Raw genomic sequence first — 19319 nt, forward strand, 5'->3', positions numbered from 1 at the left:
TGGTCCTATGAGAGGATTTGGTGCAGTTGCATAGCCACACCTCTGGCACAAAGTCTTGTCATGGCACCAAAAAGGAGCTGAGGGCAGCATAAATCAGGCATAGATAAGCCATGATCACATTGAATGGCAGGGCAGGCTTGAAGGGCCTGCTGGCCTACTCCTCCTTCTATTTCTTGTCCTCTTGCAGAAGCGTGTGCTTGAAAATGGAGAGGGTACCAGAGGCAAATCTGTTTAACCGGCTGCCAGTCTCCAGGCCTGAAGATCTCTGGCAGGACAATAATATTGGACTTTGCCCTCTTAGGCATTGTTTGCCGAGAGCCCTGGCCTCCTCAGATCCTCTGTACTGAAGGAAGCCCAGGCACAAGGCTGCACACCAGCTTCTGGAGGTACAGTTGTCCTACCAGTGAACTTGAAGGACATCTCTTCAAGCCTGACTGTGTTGTATGATGTCCTGACAGTAAGGTCTTCTCATAGTGTTTGTGCTCAGTGCTGATGGAGTATGTGCTTCCCCCTGGTACAAACCTCAGGACAAAGGGATAGCACAACAATAGAAACACGCTTGTGAGAACAGCTCTTCATAAGAGAACTTTTATTCTGCAAATAAAATTGATGTTTGCTTTGTTTTACATTGCATTATATTCAACTCATGTAAATGTTATCTATGGGTCACAGTATAGGGAGGCTGTTGCAGTAAAGATCTGAAACAGACTGCGATCGGTATTTTATGTGTTGACATAGTTTAAGTTAAATTGTAAAGAGACCAACCTCTCTTCAATGTGCTGATTTGGATTTCATTAGAGAGTTTTATTTCCTGTCTGGTGAAAGGGTCTCTGACACATTCATTGTGAGTTACGGATGTCACCTTGCTTTGCTTTCAGACTGGAATCTCCGACACGTTCTCTGAGCATGGACGCACCGAAAGGGGTTCAGATCAAAGCAAGAGCTGGAAACATCGAAGGTTCTTCTCAGAGGGATATTGTCTTTCATACTAGCGAAGGAATGGTGAGTACAGATAACCGCTGCTGCTGATCCAGGTATCCCTGCAAGAGAGTCAACTTGGAAATGTATTCAGGGTGTAGAATACCGGCTCTTGATTGCACAATCAGATTAAGAAATATTTCAGCAACACCTGGACATGGATTTTGGTTTTAGATCGGGGAGGAACTTTCCTTCTACTTTTAAGTGATGTGTTTTGTTTCCAGTTATTAAAACCTTCTTCTTGTTTGAAATATTGTTCTGTATTTGACCATATTCTATTCCGCTTACTTGACTGTTCTGTTAAGGGGAGGTATTTATGGTGCCACCACTTACTTCAGGTAGAATCATAGAATCCCTAGAGTGCAGAAGGAGGCCATTCAGCAGTGCTGAATTATGTCGAACCTTTGTTAAATTTGGCACTATGGCACTGGAATCTAGTGCTCCGCAATAGTCCTCAGTATCTCCTTTATGAGTGTGATCCTTGTTCATCATCCTTCTTCTTAGAGCAGGAGCTCCGAGATCTGAATCTATCTGGGAACTGGGCCGCTGGGAGCTGGACCCCCGGGAGCTGGACCCCCGGGAGCTGGGCCCCCGGGAGCTGGGTCCCCAGGCGCTGGGTCCCCGGGAGCTGGGCCCCCGGGAGCTGGGCCCCCGGGAGCTGGGCCTCCGGGAGCTGGGTCCCCGGGTGCTGGGCCCCCGGGAGCTGGGTCCCCGGGCGCTGGGTCCCCAGGAGCTGGGCCTCCGGGAGCTGGGCCTCCGGGAGCTGGGCCCCCGGGAGCTGGGCCTCCGGGAGCTGGGTCCCCGGGCGCTGGGCCCCCGGGAGCTGGGCCCCCGGGAGCTGGGTCCCCGGGCGCTGGGTCCCCGGGAGCTGGGCCCCCGGGAGCTGGGCCCCCGGGAGCTGGGCCTCCGGGAGCTGGGCCCCCGGGCGCTGGGCCTCTGGGAGCTGGGTCCCCGGGCGCTGGGCCTCCGGGAGCTGGGTCCCCGGGCGCTGGGCCCCCGGGAGCTGGGTCCCTGGGCTGATTTCTATGGAGTTCCATTTTCCATTGCCAAATCCCACCTTCACCCTCATTCCTCTACCAATGTGTAGACAGCAGAGTGACAGTGTTGGATGAATGGTCTTCATTGTGGTACACCCCTGCTGGGGTCCTGAGAAAATATACCAGTGACATGAGCAAACACTGCGCAGGGCAGATTTTACCCCCCAAAAGATGCTTCCCCATCTGTGTAAAGAGTGCAGGAACGATAGACATCCTTAACATTATGATATTGTGACAAGTGAATATTTACTGGCATGATTCTGTGCTTCTGGGCATACACAAGCACTCTGAATGAATGGCATCCTTTCTTATTGATGTGTATTTGGACATTGATGAGGGAAGCACATGTGGTATATGTGTCACCAATGATTCCTTAGGCCTCGGGGAATCCTGCCACTCTAAAATATCAGCGCACTATCATTTTGCTTTCCCAAGCTGACAACATTCCTGGCTGCAGAAACCAACACGTTGCTAATTTGCTGAGTGCATCAGTTCAAGCTGTTTAGTCAATGATACTAATGTCCCCGGTGACAGCCTGAAATGGCTCCACAGCTTGGAAGTAAAAGGTGTTTTAACAAGCAGTGGTATATGGTGGAGATATTACAGCTTGGTAAGCAGCTTGTGATATAAGTGAGTGACAGCCTGCTGTGTAAACCACAGCCTGTGCAGCCACTGCGTCTCAACCAACTGCAGGTCAAACCACGTCAACTTGAGAACTCTGGCATTAGCGGGTATAACACCCCCCCCCCCCCCCCGCCCCCCCTTGCCTCTCCCCACCAGGCCATCTACACCCTGTCCTTTCTACTTCTAAGAATCAAGGGAAATGTGGAATGCCCAGAAGATTTGTCTTGACAAATACATGAATAGGAAGGGAATCGAGGGATATGGTCCCTGGAAGGGTAGGGGGTTTAGCTCAGTCAGGCAGCATGGTTGGTACAGGCTTTGAGGGCCGAAGGGCCTGTTCCTGTGCTGTAATTTTCTTTGTTCTTTGAAACCCAAAGGCGCTTGCGTGGTAAAGAACAACTTATTGGTCATCCCTAATCAAATGGTTAAAAAGGTGGATGGTAAAGTAGTTGACCACGGAACAAGAGAAAATAACAATCATCAAGCTTCAATAGCAAATGAGTAAACTCATTCCCTTCAAACACGTGTGTTATTTACATCATGGTGCCCCATTACCCTGGTGTAATTAAGACTGGTGTGATTAAGACTCAGTTTAAGTGAGGCAGGAACAGTGGGGAAGGAGGATGCACTGTCTCAATTCCATGGGCCCACCCAAACCTACTCAATTGCAGAAAGCAGCGTGGCACTGAGTGTGCAGGGATCAGTTATGCTGGTTCCTCACCCAATTTCCTATTTTTAAAATTAATTTGTCAGCCATGGGTGTCACTGCCTGGCCACCATTTATTGCCCAACCCTAGTTGCCTGAGGGCAGTTGAGAGTCAACCACATTGCTGTGGCTCTGGTGTCACCTGTAGGCCAGACCAGGTAAGGACGGCAGATTTCCTTCCCTAAAAGACATTAGTGAACCAGATGGGTTTTTCTAACAATCGACAATGGTTTCATGCTCATCAGTAGATTCTTTTTTTTAAAAATTGAATTCAAATTCCACCATCTGCCATGGTGGGATTGAACCCGGGTCCCCAGAACATTAGCTGAGTTTCTGGATTAACAGTCTAGCGATAATACCACTCGGCCATATTACCACCAGTGACACTACAATAAACGGAGGCTACCCTGTCCAAACTCCGACATAAAGAAGGATGGTCGTCCTTCCAGAAGGGAAGAAAGTCGACAATTTTGTTGCATGGCATTATTTTGGAATAACGAAATGCCAAACACTGGCTGAGCCTGGGCACACAGAATCTCAGATGGTGATATCAGTGAACCAGTGCTTACTCGAACATCCCTCTGTTACCTTGACAAAGCCAGTAACATAGCTTTGCTGAAAATGGTGGAAACATTAAGTCGGTCTGGCAGCATCTGTGGAGAGAGAAACAGAGTTAACGTTTCAGGCCTGTGACCTTTCACTAGAACATTTCTTTTAACATTTCCATTCAGATAGAAACCAGGGTAAAGTTATACAATCATGATGCGCATTATTTTGCGAATATCATCAACTATAATTTGCAGGCTAGGGCAATAGTGATTGCAGGTCCAGCAGGTAAGGGGGCCTCGAGTGTAATGATGGAGGAGCCTCAGCAATATCTCTTATCCAAAGGTACAACATCCTTGTTACCCGTGTGGATGAGGAAAAAATCTGCAGGGTGGATAGCTAAACTATCTGCAGGACTGTGGTAGGAGATAGTAGAGTCAAGGATACTGATACTGATACAGATACTGTTCTCTGCAGCCACAAGATAAGATAATTTTATTACTGTCACAACGAGGCTTACATTAACACCGTAATGAAGTCACAAGCCACACTCCGGCACCTGTTCGGGTACACTGAGGGAGAATTTAGTATGGCCAATGCACCTAACCATTACATCTTTTGGACTGTGGGAGAAAACCGGAGAATGCGGGGGAAACCCGCGCAGACACGGGGTGAATGTGCAAACTCCACACAGAGCAGTGACCCAAGCCGGAAATCGAACCCGGGGCCCTGGTGCTGTGGGACCTCTTAATGTGGTGTTGTCTGCCTGGTGCTTGGAGTTAGAACTTCTCTGCACAGCTGGAGAAGAACCTAGAATCATAGAACCCTATAGCACAGGAGGAGGCCATTCAGCCCATCCCATCGAGTCTGCATCCAGGCTCTATCCCCGTAACCCCATGTATTTACCCTGTTAATCCCCCTGACACTAAGGGGCAATTTAGCATGGCCAATCCACTTAACCCGCACATCTTTGGACTGTGGGAGGAGCCTGGAGCATCCAGAGGAAACCCACACAGACACGGGGAGAATGTGCAAACTCCACACAGACAGTGACCCAAGCCGGGAATCGAACCCGGGTCCCTGGCACTGTGAGGCAGCAATGCTAACCACTGCTGCCTGTGGAGTGGGAGCAGGACAATCCAGTTGTTGTGGGTCCGCATCGGAACCAGCAACATATATAGAACTAGGAATGAGGTCTTGCTAAGAGAGTTGGAGGTGTAAAGGTCGAAGTTCAAAAGCAGAGCTTCATGGGTAATAATCTCTGGATTGTTACTTACAAATTGGCATTGGGACACAAACAGATTAGTAGGTTATTTATGTGGCTGAAAGAGTGGTATGGGAGAGAGGGATTTCCATTCATGGGACACTGACATCAGTTACTGGGGAAAGAGGATGTTGTTCTGTTGGCACAGACTCTGCTTAAACTGGGCTGAGATCCATACTGTGGAGAAATGAATAACAGAGACAGTGGACAGGGCTTTAAACTAATGAATAATTCAGGAAAGAGTAAATTCTAAAGCAGTAAAAAAAATGTCAAGGCTGGCGATTAGAATGGCTGTTTGGGTAAATATAAGCAGAGTAGGTGTGTAAGGGACAGAGAGAGTAACAAAGATAACAGGATATTAATGACAAAGGTTACATCAGTGAAATATAGAAAATGGTTAACATTAAAGGCACTATATCTGAATGTGTGAAGCACTCGCAATAAAATAGATGAGTTAATAAAACAGAAGGAAATTAATAGCTTTGATCTAACAGTCATTACAGAAATGTGGCCAATGTTGGGAGCTAACTACTCCTGGGTGAATGATGTTTAGAAGAGATAAGCAAAAAATGGAAAAGGAGAGGAGAGGTAGTCTTTCTCATAAAGAATGAGATAAAGACAGTAAAAAGGAAGGATCTGAGCTCTGTAAAACCAGAATTGGAATCAGTTTGGGTGGAGCTAAGAAAGGGGCAAAAACCTTGGTGGGAGCTGTGTCTCGGTTTTCTTACAATAGTTGTAGCGTCGGGCAGAGTGTAAATCAGGAAGTGAGAGGCACAAGTAATAAGGCTAGTACAGTGGTCATCGTGGACCTCAATCTTCACATAGTTCTGGATTTTATGCTGCCAGTGGGTTTGAAGGCAGAAGATCCATCAGATCCATCCATCTCACCACATACCAGTCTGAGGTTTTACATGGTAGGAGCACGGGGTGGGGGGCAGGGTGGGGGGGGGGGGGGTGGCGTGGCGTTGGGGAGGCCTGTAGGTCCACCCGGAGCACTGGCCTCTGCATCTCAAAGACTTATGGGTAGCACAGTGGCACAGTGGTTAGCACTGCTGCCTCATAGGGCCAGGGTCTCAGGTTCAGTTCCGGCCTTGGGTGACTGTCTGTGGAGTTTGCACATTCTCCCCATGTCTGTGTGGGTTTCCTTCAGGTGCTCCAGACCCACCCTCCCACTCGCAGCAACTCCCTTGTGTCAGGAGATTAGCAGAGTAAATACGTGGGGTTATGGAAATAGTGCAGCGCAAAGGGCCAAATGGCCTCCTTCTGCACTGTGAACCTGGAGGCTAGCTGGAAAATCCCAGTCAACCTCTGTTAACAGACCTTAATAGCACCCCCACTCCCTGGGTATTAGTCCAGAGGCAGCATGGGGCCAGGGAACCAGTTCACAAGCCGGTGGAACTATTCTTCGTGTCAGGAATGGAATATAACAGTAGGGATGCTTTGCTACAGTTGTATAGGGCTTTGGTGAGTCCATTTAGAATCATAGAATAGAATCATAGAATCCCTACAGTGCAGAAGGAGGCTATTCAGCCCACTGAGTCTGCACCGACTACAATCCCACCCAGGCCTTATCCCAATAACCCCACATATTTACCCTAGCTAGTCCCTCTGTCACTAATGAACAGTTTAGCATGGCCAATCCACCTAACCCACACATCTTTGGACTGTGGGAAGAGACCGGAGCACCTGAAGGAAACCCATGCAGACACGGGGAGAATGTGCAAACTCCACACAGACAGTGACCCACGCCGGGAATCGGACCCGGGTCCCTGGCACTCTGAGGCAGCAGTTCTAACCACTGTGCCACCATGCTGCCCATATAACCCATATCTGGATTACTGTGGGCACAGTAAGAAGTCTCACAACACTAGGTTAAAATCCAATAGGTTTATTTGGAATCATGAGCTTTTGGAGCACTGCTCCTTCCTCACCTGACACAGGGAGAATGTGCAAACTCCACACAGGCAGTAACCCAAGCAGGGGATCGAACCCAGTTCCTTGGTGCTGTGAGGCAGCAGAGCTAACCACTGTGCCACCATGCCACCCCTCTCCCCAGAATTGCCGCTACTCCTGCCCCTCAACCCTCCTGCTCACTGCCTCTCCTACCCCCCAAGACCATCCCGCTCGCTGCCTCTCCTTCTCTCCCCACCCTCCCACTCGTTGCATCTCCTGCCCCCAGACACTCCCACTCAATGCCTCTTCAACTCTCCCGGTTGCCACGAGTCATGCTTGCCAGTCATCCCATATCGTGCTCCCTGACCCTTTCTCTGGCTGACCCTTCCTGTCGCCAACTCTCTCTCTCATCAATCTCCTGGTCACTGCAGAATGCGCTCAGCCATCCTCCCGCTCAGCACGCATCCTGCTCCCTGACTCTCCCTGTCGCTAATGACCCTCCCTTTCACCAAACCTCCCATTGCCCACCTCTCGCAACGCAGGCTTCTCTCTGCCAAACCTCGCTGTGAGATTGGGTTCGGGAGGTGAGCAGCTTCGAGTTGCAGGGTTGCGGAGGTACCCAAGAGCTGGAGGGTGGGAAGCAAGAAGATGGGCGAGAGGGAAGTTTGGCACAGACACTGGGGGAGTTGGTGAGCAGTAGGAGCTGCCCCCAAAATGATGTCGATCAGGGTTATCTGACTCTACGGGTAGGATTTTCTGGCTGCGCTCACCCCAGGGCCGGAAATTCCCATCCAAGGTTAACGGACCTTTGCATGGTCCGCCTGCCCACTACGATACCCGTGGCAGGCGGGACAGGAAAATTCTGCCCTACCTCAGGCCTGGTACAAAACAACTTCAAAATGAAAGTCCGGATGTTTAGGGGGAGGTGATGGCCTAGTGATACTGTCACTAGACTATTCATCCAGAAACTCAGCTAATGTTCTGGGGACCCAGGTTTGAATCCTGCCACAACAGACAGTGGAATTTGAATTCAATTAAAAAAAATCTAGAATAAGGAATCTACTATAATAGACTATAAAGCATTTAGATAGTTAAATGGATAAGATGGGTATAGAAGGATATGGGCCAAATGCGGGCAATTGGGATTAGCTTAGGGTTTTTTTTTTAATGGCGGCATGGACAAGTTGGGCCGAAGGGCCTGTTTCCATGCTGTGAACCTCTATGGCTCTCTATGACTCTGTAACTCTACTGATAAACATTGTCGATTGTCGGAAAAACCCATGTCATTTAACTAATGTCCTTTAAGGAACGAAATCTGCTGTCACTACATGGTCTGGCCTACATGCGACTCCAGAGCTACAGCAAAGTGCTAACTCACAACTGCCCTCCAAGAGCAACTAGGGATCGGCAATAAATGCTGGCCAGGAAGCAACACCCGTGTCCCAGGAATGAATAAAAATAAACATGAATACTGGTGCCATTAATTGTGCAATATTAACGCAGAACAACATCAAAAGGGGCAACTTAACTAAGATTTACTGAAAGTAAATTCAGCAAAAGTAATGAAATGGATTTTTCTGTCCTCTTTTGCAGCTGATGCTCGACGCTGAGACTGTGAAATTACCCAAGTTGCCTCATGGGACACAGGGTGGATCGGGAAATCCTCAGGGACTTTATGAAGTTTGCGTTTGTCCGGATGGAAAGCTATACCTGTCCGTTGCAGGAGTGGGATCCACCTGCCAGGAGTACAGTCGGGTGTGCCAGTGAGCATCTCGGTGTCCTCTCCAACCTGCGGAGAACTTGCCATTTTCACCCAGGCGTTTTTTGAAAACATTTGCATTTTTTTCCAGTAAATGCAGCTGCAAGTATCAGTGCCATAGCATCATAAAGAAAGTGGTAAAAGATTTCCTTCCACCAGTATATCTTCTAATCTGAGATGTTAAACAGAAAGCCCTATTATTGCCCCAGAAAAAAAAAACCCGGAAACTAATCAATGTACAAATGGACGAAAAGAGCACAATTCAAAACTTTTAATTTCAGATAGTGGAAGCAAAAATCTAACTTGGGCTCAGTTGCCATTGTTGCATGGACAACATATAGATAAGTGTCCCATGTAATGGAGTGCGACGGGATGTACCAACAACAGTTGCATCAGATGATTCTCCTAAAGTTGAACATTTTTATAGGAAAGATATATGGACTCTGAATTGTAAATCAACATTTTCTATTAGTGCATCCGTCTAACTTCTACATCTTCCAAATCTTACCTATGCCAACATGTAAGATTCATTTTTTTTAATGATTAAGATGCATTGTATTAATTAAATTTTGATACAGTAAGAGTGGAGGCTGGGTTGATTTTAGCCGGTGTCCACTTGATCTCTATGCAATAACATTTCTTTTTCCTGCAATAACACTTGAACCACAAGAGCTGTGCTTTTTGTACAAAACTACAATGTGGAATAAAACACCCAAAGCTTTGCCATCTGTATGTAAAACCACTATTAAAGTTGCGGTACCCTTTCTTAGTCTTTTTATAAAGCTATGTTGAAATGTATAAAATAAAAGTACACAATCCCGATTTGTGTTTGGGTGATTTTTTTAAATTCTCTATAACTTTGCAACAGGTCATGTTTTAGTGCATTAATCTTCAGATGCATTAACTAATGGGAGGGTTGGTGACCAGAGGACACATGTTAAGTTTAAGTTTATTTATTAGTGTCACAGGTAGGCTTACATTAACACAGCAATGATGTTAGTTAACGCTTATCTGAAAGCCAACTCTTTTTACTTAACTTCAGCCCACAGCCTCTAGTTTAAAGTTTATTTATGAAGATTGACTGTTTGGAGGGACATTGGGAGAAGTGAGTAGGAATAAAAGTTACGCTGGCAGAGTGGAGGGAGCAGAGATAACAGAGGCAGGCAAATTCCTGCACCTTTTCAGTTTGCTGCCTTTCTGGACAGCAAATGCAACAGATACTGCCATGCCAAGTTTAGTTTATTTATTAGTGTCACAAGTAGGCTTACATTAACGCTGCAATGAAGTTACTGTGAAAATCCCCGAGTCGCCACACTCCGGTGCCTGTTTGGGTACACTGAGGGAGAATTTAGCATGGCCAATCCACCTAACCAGCACGTCTTTCAGACTGTGGAAGGAAACCGGAACATGCAGAGGAAGCCCACGCAGACATGGGGAGAATGTGCAAACCCCGCACAGACAGTGACCCAAGCCGGGAATCGGACTCGGCTCTCTGGCGCTGTGAGGCAGCGGTGCTTGCCACTGTGCCACCCCGTTTAAGATGACTGTCAAAAGGATTTTTTTGTTCAGCAAGTTTTAATGATCTGGAATTCACTGCCTGAGAATGGATACAATTGTAACCTCAAAAGAGAGTTGAATATAATGGCCGAATTCTCCAGTCTCGCGCGCCTCACTGCTGCTGCCAGCGAGAATGGAAAATTCGGCACTCAGCCAAATCTCCATTCACAGCAGCGGGACTGAAGAATCCCAGCTGCGGGCAAGGTCCGAGAATTCCGGCCAGAGAATGAGAAGGACACAAATGCCAGGTTATGTGAAATGAACAGGCAAGTGGTACCAACTGCATCACTTTTTCAAAGAACAGGCACAGACATGACTGGTCAAATGGCCAACTTCCCCATACAGCACAACTCTACAAGCGACTTAAATGTGTCATACATTAACTCCAGCTACAAATGAGAGAACGTGTCCTGTCTGTGCTGCTGTCCCAGATAATCATCCTGGTTACTTTAAATGTGCACATTCACACAGCACATCACAACCAGAAAAATGAACTCACAAAGACTCCTATGCCATCGTGTGGTCGTGTGACGCATTGTCCAACACTCCTTCGCCGAAGACTGTGTTACCACAGCAATGATACAAGCCATCGGATCATCAGCTCTGGTGTTAAGTGCCACGTATCCATAGTCTGGGCTGAACCTATAAAGTTGTGCTCAGGTTGTGAAATATCGATTAAACCCTGGTTAATATCAGGATTCTATGTTATCAAAAGTAACAGTTTTATTTTGGAGCAGAATGCATGTTGATTTTGCTCTAAACCTCATGTTAACGTATCTTACTTGTATCGGAAGTTCACATAAATCAGAGATTGGCTAGCTTTCAGATTGTCTCAAATTGGTCATTCTTTGAACAAAGGAGCGGTACAGTTTTATAGTCCCTCTGCCACCTACTAAACTTTCTTCATATGATGAGGTACACATAAATACGAATGCTGTTCAGGTTGTTCAGATAGTGGCACGTCTCCATAACATCCCTGAATATACAAACCCTTCACAGTAATATGTAGAATGATAGAATCCCTACAGTGCCGAAGGAGGCCATTTGGCCCATTAAGACTGCACCGACAACAATCCCACCCAGGCCCTATCCCCATAACCCCATGTATTTATCCTGCTAGTTTTCCTGACACTAAGGGGTAATTTAGCATGGCCAAGCCACCTAACGAGAATGTGCAAACTACATAGATATATTCTGGAGTTTACTGGAAAATTTCCATACTGCTAATTAATCACAAATCCCTATATAAAGCCAGTTAATCTTTTAATTTTAATATATATTCAGATGATTTTAATTTCTGTACATATAATTAGACAATTTTTATTAGATTATTTTGAATTTAAGGGCTTTAATTCAATTTTGAAAATTTCATCCGCTTATAATGTAAAATATCGTAAGTGATCCACAAAACATTCCAATCCACAACACAATGCAGACTATACCATATTGTGAGGTCTGTGAGTGATTATTCTGCTTAAATAATGCTGACAAATGCCCAGGCTACAGGAATCTATTTGGGAACTTACCAACTCACAGAGTTAAGGGAGGGGTGGCACGGTGACATAGTGGTTAGAGAGCACTGCTGCCTCACAGTGCCATGGACACGGGTTCGATTCCCAACTTGGGTCACTGTCTGTGCGGAATCTGCACGTTCTCCCCGTGTCTGTGTGGGTTTCCTCCGGGTGCTCCGGTTTCCTTCCAAAAGATGTGCCGGTAGATGCATTGGCCACACTAAATTCTCCCTCAGTGTACCCGAACAGATGCCGGAGTGTGGCAACTAGGGGATTTTCACAGTAATGTCATTGCGATGTTAATGTAAAGCCTACTTGTGACACTAATAATAAATAAATAATCGTAAACATCATGGTTACGTCGATCGATTATAATCCAGAGGTTGGATTAATGATCCAGCAGATGGGGGATCAAAATCCAACCATGGCAGCTGGAGAATTTAAATTCAATTGATTCAATAAATCTGGAATAAAATTCAAGTATCAGAAACAGTGAAACTACCAGAATGTCGAGCAATCTCAGGAGGTGTGACAGATGTCAACAGCTTTTAAAATGAGGAGGGAGGACCAAGCCTGACCAAAAATCGGGCCTGCTAATTTGCAGGTCATAACCAATTCCTACTGCAAGGGGTGTCCCTCCGAACTCACTTCCTCCATGTCGCTCGTCTTGTGACAGGTTGGCAGAAATTCCCTTCTTTACAATGCCATTTTGTCCAATATTTGATGTGAAATTCAGGACCCATCATAGCAAAATCTCAGCCAGAGCAGGCTCGAAGGGCTGAATGGCCTACTTCTAAGCCCTATGTTCCGGCCTGCTTGTAACTCTTCTTCAGTACCTCCGCTGCACTTGCGATGGACCAGAATAGTAACAGAATTAAGAATTGGTCCGTGTCATTTTTTTTTTAAACCACAGGGGTTGCGATTCGTGACCTGCCCGGGCCTGTGGGAGGTAGGCAGCTCACAAATTTGGTGCTGCCCTCTCATTTATTTGATTGTAGCATGGGGTTGAACACTGCCGCTGGCAGCACGCAGTAGGGATAGAGTAGCAATATCTTGTAGAGTCTGGTGCAGCTAACCATCTGTTCTTAAAGACAGTCTTTCTATCTTAAAGTGAAACTGCACTAAATTACAGGGGGCTGTACCTGAATAGTTTTGCTGCAATTGTAAACAAGAAGAATGGAACCCAAGGACAGAGAGAGAGTTCCATAGTTACGGAAGCAGCTCTGGATGTATAAGGGTGGAATTGGACAGGAGAAGAAATGTCATGGTTCCATTGGGGAAAGGAGATGCACAAGACTATCTTTAGAGTGGAATTCAATGGAGGTGGCCAGGGAGATCAGAAGTCAGCGTGTGGCTCCAGGGACCTTGCAGCAGTACCACAGGAAGTCGAAAAACCTTCTGCAGAGGGTCAAGGCACCACACCATCATCACACAGCCATCAACCATTCCTGGCGCTTAGGACTCACCAGGACTAACATCCACAGAGTCCATCTCATCCTCAGGCACCTATCAAAGCTGTCACCTCCTACCCACCTTTCACTGTCTCCGCACTCCTTCAGCTTTCAGTTATGGTGGGCACAAGACCCAAACTCAGTGCTACAAAATCACTGATATTCTTCCCTCTCTCTGCAAGGGCAAGGTGGCACACAAGAGAAGGTGGCAGAGCAGAATCTTTGGGCAACAGACCTCTTGGGCCATCTTATGGATGAGATGGCTCTCAGCAGCATTGGGAAGTCTGCAGTGGCGCCCACCACATCTGGCATTGCCGAGAACATTGAAAGTGATGGTAAGTTCTTGCCTCATACTCCTTCTCGACTCCCATTCATCTGGCATGATGAGCAAGCTGCAAACAGTCAGATGACACCTTCCATGCCATCCCCTTCCCTTACCAACTTTCCTCTTCTGATTTTCAGCTTTCTGCTACCCAAGAAGCCTGAGCAGGAGTACTCTTCAGGCTTCCCCCCCCTGCCCTGAGCCCCTCCCGTCAGCCTGGAAATTGAAGCTAGGTGGAAAACAGCCTTTATGTGGTCAATAAATGTTAACTAGTGGCCAATTCCCAACACTGCACTTTAGGAAGGATCTGTAGGCTTTCGAGAAGGTGCAAAGAAGACTTGTGAATGGTTCCAAGGATAAGAGACTTCAATTACATGAATAGATTGGAGAAGCCATGGTTGTTCTCCTTAAGGAAGAGAAGGTTGAGAAGAGACTTAACTAAGGTATTCAAAATCACACGGGCTCCAGACAAAGTAGATAGAGAAAAACTGTTCTCATTGGTGGAAGGGCCAAGAACCAAAGACTGACAAAAGAACCAAGAGTGACATGAGGAAAGTCTTTTCTACACAGAGAGAAAAATTAAGACCTGGGTGTGCTGCCTGAGAGCATGGTGGAAGCTGATGTCAAAAGGGAAGCGGATAAGCAGTTGAAAAGAAAAGATTTACAGAGCCACAGGGAATGTACAGGGAATGGGACTAACTGAGCTGCTCTTGTAGATAGCTGCCATGGAAAGAGGGGCCAACTGGCCTCCTATTCTGAGAAAATTGCCCAGCTAGCCAGGATGCATGCCGGTTGGCTTAGGTGCAATTCTCATGCAGAAAGTCAAGGCAGGGACCCCATCAATTGTTGCGATGGTAAGCAAATCGCTGACACCCGCAGAGTTATGTTATTCACAAACAGAGAGTGAAGCATTCTCAATCACATGGGGTATCTTATATTTTGATCTCTATTTGTATGGAAGCGAGGATGAAGTAATAACTGATGATCAATCACTAGCGAGATTGCTCAACAATCCACATAGATAACTACTGACTCGAATAGAGCTCTGGATATTCAAACTACCAGACTACGAGTTCTATGTTGAGTACCAGCCAGGCAAGCTCAAAATCAGCAGATTCCTTTTTGTGACCTCATCAGGAAAATTCTGAATTTGTTGTCAATTTGCTTTTAATTATTTTGTGGCAAGGCCAGCATTTGTTACCCATCCCTAACTGCCGTTGAACTGAGTGGCTTGCTGAGGGCAGCTAAGAGTCAACCACATGGCTGTGGGTCTGGAGTTAGATGTCTACCAGACCAAATAAAGACTTTCCTCCCTAAAGGGGCATTAGTGGACCAGATGGGCTTTTACAATCATTGATGATAGTCATCATGGTTACTGCGACTAGCTTCATAGTCCAGATTTATTAATTTAAGTTCCCCTGTGGTGGGATTTGAACCCGTGTCCCCAGAGCATTAGCCTCGGGATTTAGAATCCCTACAGAGAAGATGTCATTCGGCCCATCTAATCTGCACCAACTCTCTGACAGAATATCTTAACCAGGCCCTCTGCCCATCCTATCCCTGTAACCCCACACATTTACCATGGCTAATCTGTCTAACTCACACATCTTGGGACACTAAGGGGCAATTTAGCATGGCCAATCCTAACCTGCACATCTTTGGACTGTGGGAGGAAACTGGAGCACCCGGAGGAAACCCATGCCTAAAATGGGGAGAATGTGCAAACTTCACACAGACAGTCACCCAAGGCTGGAATCAAACCTGGGTCCCTGGTGCTGTGAGGCAGCAGTGCTAACCACTGTACCATCGTGTCGGGAATTACTAGTCCCCTGCTGTCACCTGGAATCTCCACAGGGGTTCTCCCGATTTGGTATAGGAGCTTCAGTGGAAGATTGACGGACTCCTCAAGGAGATGACATGAAAGTATAAAAATGCCCATTGACAAGATGTCCCACGGATTTCCAGGCGATTAGGAGAACCCAGTGGAAGTTCAGGATATACGTTCTGACTGGCTTTGATTTTCTTTTCACTTTGAAACAAAAGTTACCTTAAAAAAAAATTCTCCCCCTTCTAAATCATCGGCTGTGCTGCTGGGAGAAAGTTTTAAAACATATACTGGAAAATAAATGACAATTCCTTCAATTCAGTACAATATCAACACATCACAATAAACCTTTTCATCAAATGATTGAATAATTGAGCACAAAGTAAGTGAAAACAGTCCTTTGTTATATTCAGTTCAATGTGAGTATAAGCCATCCTACCTTTGTTCATGGTACACTTCCCCCGGATGTCTAAATGTACCTTGCTTTCCCTGTTCTGATGCTTCTCCAAGGAACAACTTGATGGCCAGTATTGACACAGGTGACTGGCCTACAATGCAAAATCCCAATCAACATTATATTGTGTTTCAAATGTTCATCTCCTCACGTCTTAAACAAGGCAATGATCTCTGCTTCAATTATTTCCTGTGATCAAGGAAGAATTATATAATTATAAAATGACTATGGGGCACAGTCACTAATAGGTCACATGGCATACTTCTGCCAGGGTTTGAGCAAGCCATACTGGGCTCTGCAGCACTCGATCACATGTTCTTGCCCAATACCAATTTACACGGAGCTATTCAAAGCCAAGGAAATGCACAGATCGTTTAATATGGCTTCAAAACTCGAATGACCAAGAGATTGTGCTAATGAGTGACACGGTGGCACAGTCGTAAGCACTTCTGTCTCACAGCGCCAGGCACCAGGGTTCAATTCCAGCCTTGGGTGACTGTCTTGTCTGGAGTTTGCACGTTCTCCCCAAGTCTGCATGAGTTTCCTCCCACACTCCAAAGATGTGCGGGTTAGATGGGTTGGCCTTGTTAAACTGCCCCATAGTGTCCCAGGATGTGTAGGTTGGGGGGGGGGGGGGGGTAAATGTGGTGGGTTACTGGGATAGAGCCTGGGTAGGGTGCTTTGTTGAGGCAGATGCTTGCAGATGTAATGGGCCAAATGGCCTCCTTCTGCACTGTAAGGATTCTATGAAACAAACAGTTGCTGAGTTTATGCAGCATTTTCTTTTTTTATTTCAGATTTCCTGCATCCGCAACATTTTGCTTTTAATTAAAATAATGTTTATTGCTGCTGAATTTATAAAATTACTATCACAAAACAAACTTTTCTCCGGACTGATTTTCTCTTTCCGACAATAGTTGTCTTGACATGTGAATCATCGTAGATGTTGCACTGGCGCCACCTTCAGGCAGTTCATAGTGGGGCAATTGCTGCCAGACTTGTTTCTCTTAAATGCGGGCATTTAATAAAAATGTAAGGCAAGTTTTTAGTTGTTTCAAGTACAATTTGAATAGTGACACTATTCTTACTCTTCCCCCCCCCCCTCCCCCCATGGCAAAGGATATAGATGGGGGAGGAGCGGGAACTGAGTTGATCAGTCATGATCACAATGAGTGGCCGAGCAGGCACGAGGGGCTGAATGGCCTACTCCTGCTTTTCATGTTTCTGTGTCAAAATTGGCAGATCTCCGTGTCAAAATGATCATGCATGAGGCATCCTTTTCAGTTCAATCTCAACAGAATACTTTCTTGTATATAAACGAATAAAATTACCGATGTCGATTGTGAGCCCAACACATGTTTTAGATCCCTTTGTTCAAATTTATTTATTAGCAACACACGTAGGCTGACATTAACACTGCAATGAAGTTACTGTGAAAATCCCCTAGTCGCCACACTCCGGCACCAGTTTGAGTACACTGAGGGAGAATTTAGCATGGCCAATGCTTCTAACCAGCACATAAGTTCATAAGATATAGCAGCAGAATTAGGCAAAATCAAGTCTGCTCCGCCATTCGACCATGGCTGATACGCTCCTCATCCCCATTTTCCTGCCTTCTCCCCATAACCCTTCAACCAATTAAGAATCTGTCTAACTCCCCCTTAAATTTACCCACTGTCCCAGCATCCACTGCACTTTGGGGTAGTGAATTCCACAGATTCACAACCCTTTGGGAGAAGTAGTTTCTCCTCAACTGTGTTTTAAATTTGCTATCCCTTATTCTAAGACTACAACTCTCGTCCTAGAATGCCCCACAAGAGGAAGCATCCACTCCACATCTACTTCATCTATATCTTTTATCATCTTATATACCTCAATTTGATCTCCCCTCATTCTTCTAAATTCCAGAGAGTATCGGCCTAAACTGTTCAATCTCTCTTCATACGACAAACCCCCTCATCTCTGGAATCATCTTTCGGATTGTGGGAGGAAACCGGAGCACCTGAAGGAAACACATGCAGATACGGGGAGAACATGCAGACTCTGTACAGACAGTGACCCAAGCCGGGAATCTAATCCTGGTCCCTGGTGCTGCGAGGCAGCAGTGCTAACCACTGTGCCACCGTGCCGCCCTTAAGGCAAACAATCACAATGGAGCACAGCATGCAAGGTAAATGTTGGTAAAAGTGTAGTATATTCACTTTCCCCGGGTGCACAGCAGCCAGACAAACTAACCCTGGAGGCTGCCATCAAAAACCGACAAGTGCAACATGATAAACCTCTCTGAATGTAGAATCAAAAGTTGCATTCAGGGTGCAATGGACTTTTTTGTTCAGTTTTTGTTAATAGAAGATAGATAAATTGTAAATTTCTTCCTAAGACCTTTAGTTTAAATTATACAGAGTATAATTTAGTACATGGAGGTTAATTATGTGAACTTCCAGAAGGTATTTTATAAGCCCAAAGAATTGGAGGGAACTTCATTGGCGTGCATTATAAATAGGCTGAATTATTTTCTGGTCCCACAGAGGAAAGTTAGGAGCAATGTTATGGAATAGCAGCTCACTCAGCCACTTGGCGTGTTCCTGCTGCTGAGCGGAGTCAAGACTGCAGCGTCCATGTGCTTCTTTTGGGTTAATTAAATAAACTAAATCGAGAGATAAATTAAAAGGCAGCTCCATAAAGAGAAACTGACTGCATCAGCTTAAACAGAGGCAGCATCTACATGCCTGGCTGCAGCAGATAGGTAATTACACCCATTAATGAACCAATTGGGGAGAACATTGATGGTGCCACCAGGTCCAGAATCCAGTCTTTAAATGGAGACAGTCATCTATCAAGAGGGAGGGGGAGCATTGGAACCTTCTATAGCACAGCACAGACCCACTGGCATGCACCAGGTACAGCCACAGTCCATCCTGTAGCGAGGGGTTTCCTTTCACACTGATGGTTGTAGCCACACCGTGTTTTATTATTTTTTTCTCAATGCTGCAAAGAGCACCTGTTTTCAGGCACTTTTGTAGTTCCCTACCTCACGGTTGGTCTGCAAGCCAGACATCATTGCCAGCCCCCTGCTGGACTTCTCTGCAATTTCATCCCCAGTGTTTCACTCTGCCCAGGGTAACTTATAAAATCCTCCACTTTCTATCCAATTTTGAATGATTATAGAATGAAGTGTATCCCTCCAGCCTTCAATGTGGTGGAAACTACTTCCAGTACAAACACAGCTTAGATATGTGTGATGTAGTGATGCCAGCGTTGGACTGGGGTGGGCACGGTGTGGTGAACCATAGATGGTTACCACTATGGGTACTTGTACATATGTTACTCTTGTTACTGTTGGGGTTAGGGTTTGGGTGTTCCACCTGTTATTATTGTTTATGTGGTACACT

General features: G+C 46.0%; 1 protein-coding gene across 6 annotated transcripts in view; it reads left to right on the top strand.

Moving 5' to 3' along the window:
• Positions 1-9629, top strand: part of sgcg (sarcoglycan, gamma) — a 485777-nt gene extending 476148 nt beyond the window's left edge. For all 6 annotated transcript variants that reach the window (XM_078222135.1, XM_078222130.1, XM_078222136.1 and 3 more), the window contains 2 exons: positions 879-1002; positions 8642-9629. In XM_078222135.1, coding sequence (XP_078078261.1) covers positions 879-1002; positions 8642-8815 — 298 coding nt within the window. In that variant the 3' untranslated portion in view covers positions 8816-9629. The remainder of the gene's footprint in view (positions 1-878; positions 1003-8641) is intronic.
• Positions 9630-19319: the final 9690 nt, after the last annotated feature.

Source organism: Mustelus asterias, chromosome 10, assembly GCF_964213995.1.
Source record: "Mustelus asterias chromosome 10, sMusAst1.hap1.1, whole genome shotgun sequence".
Lineage (NCBI taxonomy): Eukaryota > Metazoa > Chordata > Chondrichthyes > Carcharhiniformes > Triakidae > Mustelus > Mustelus asterias.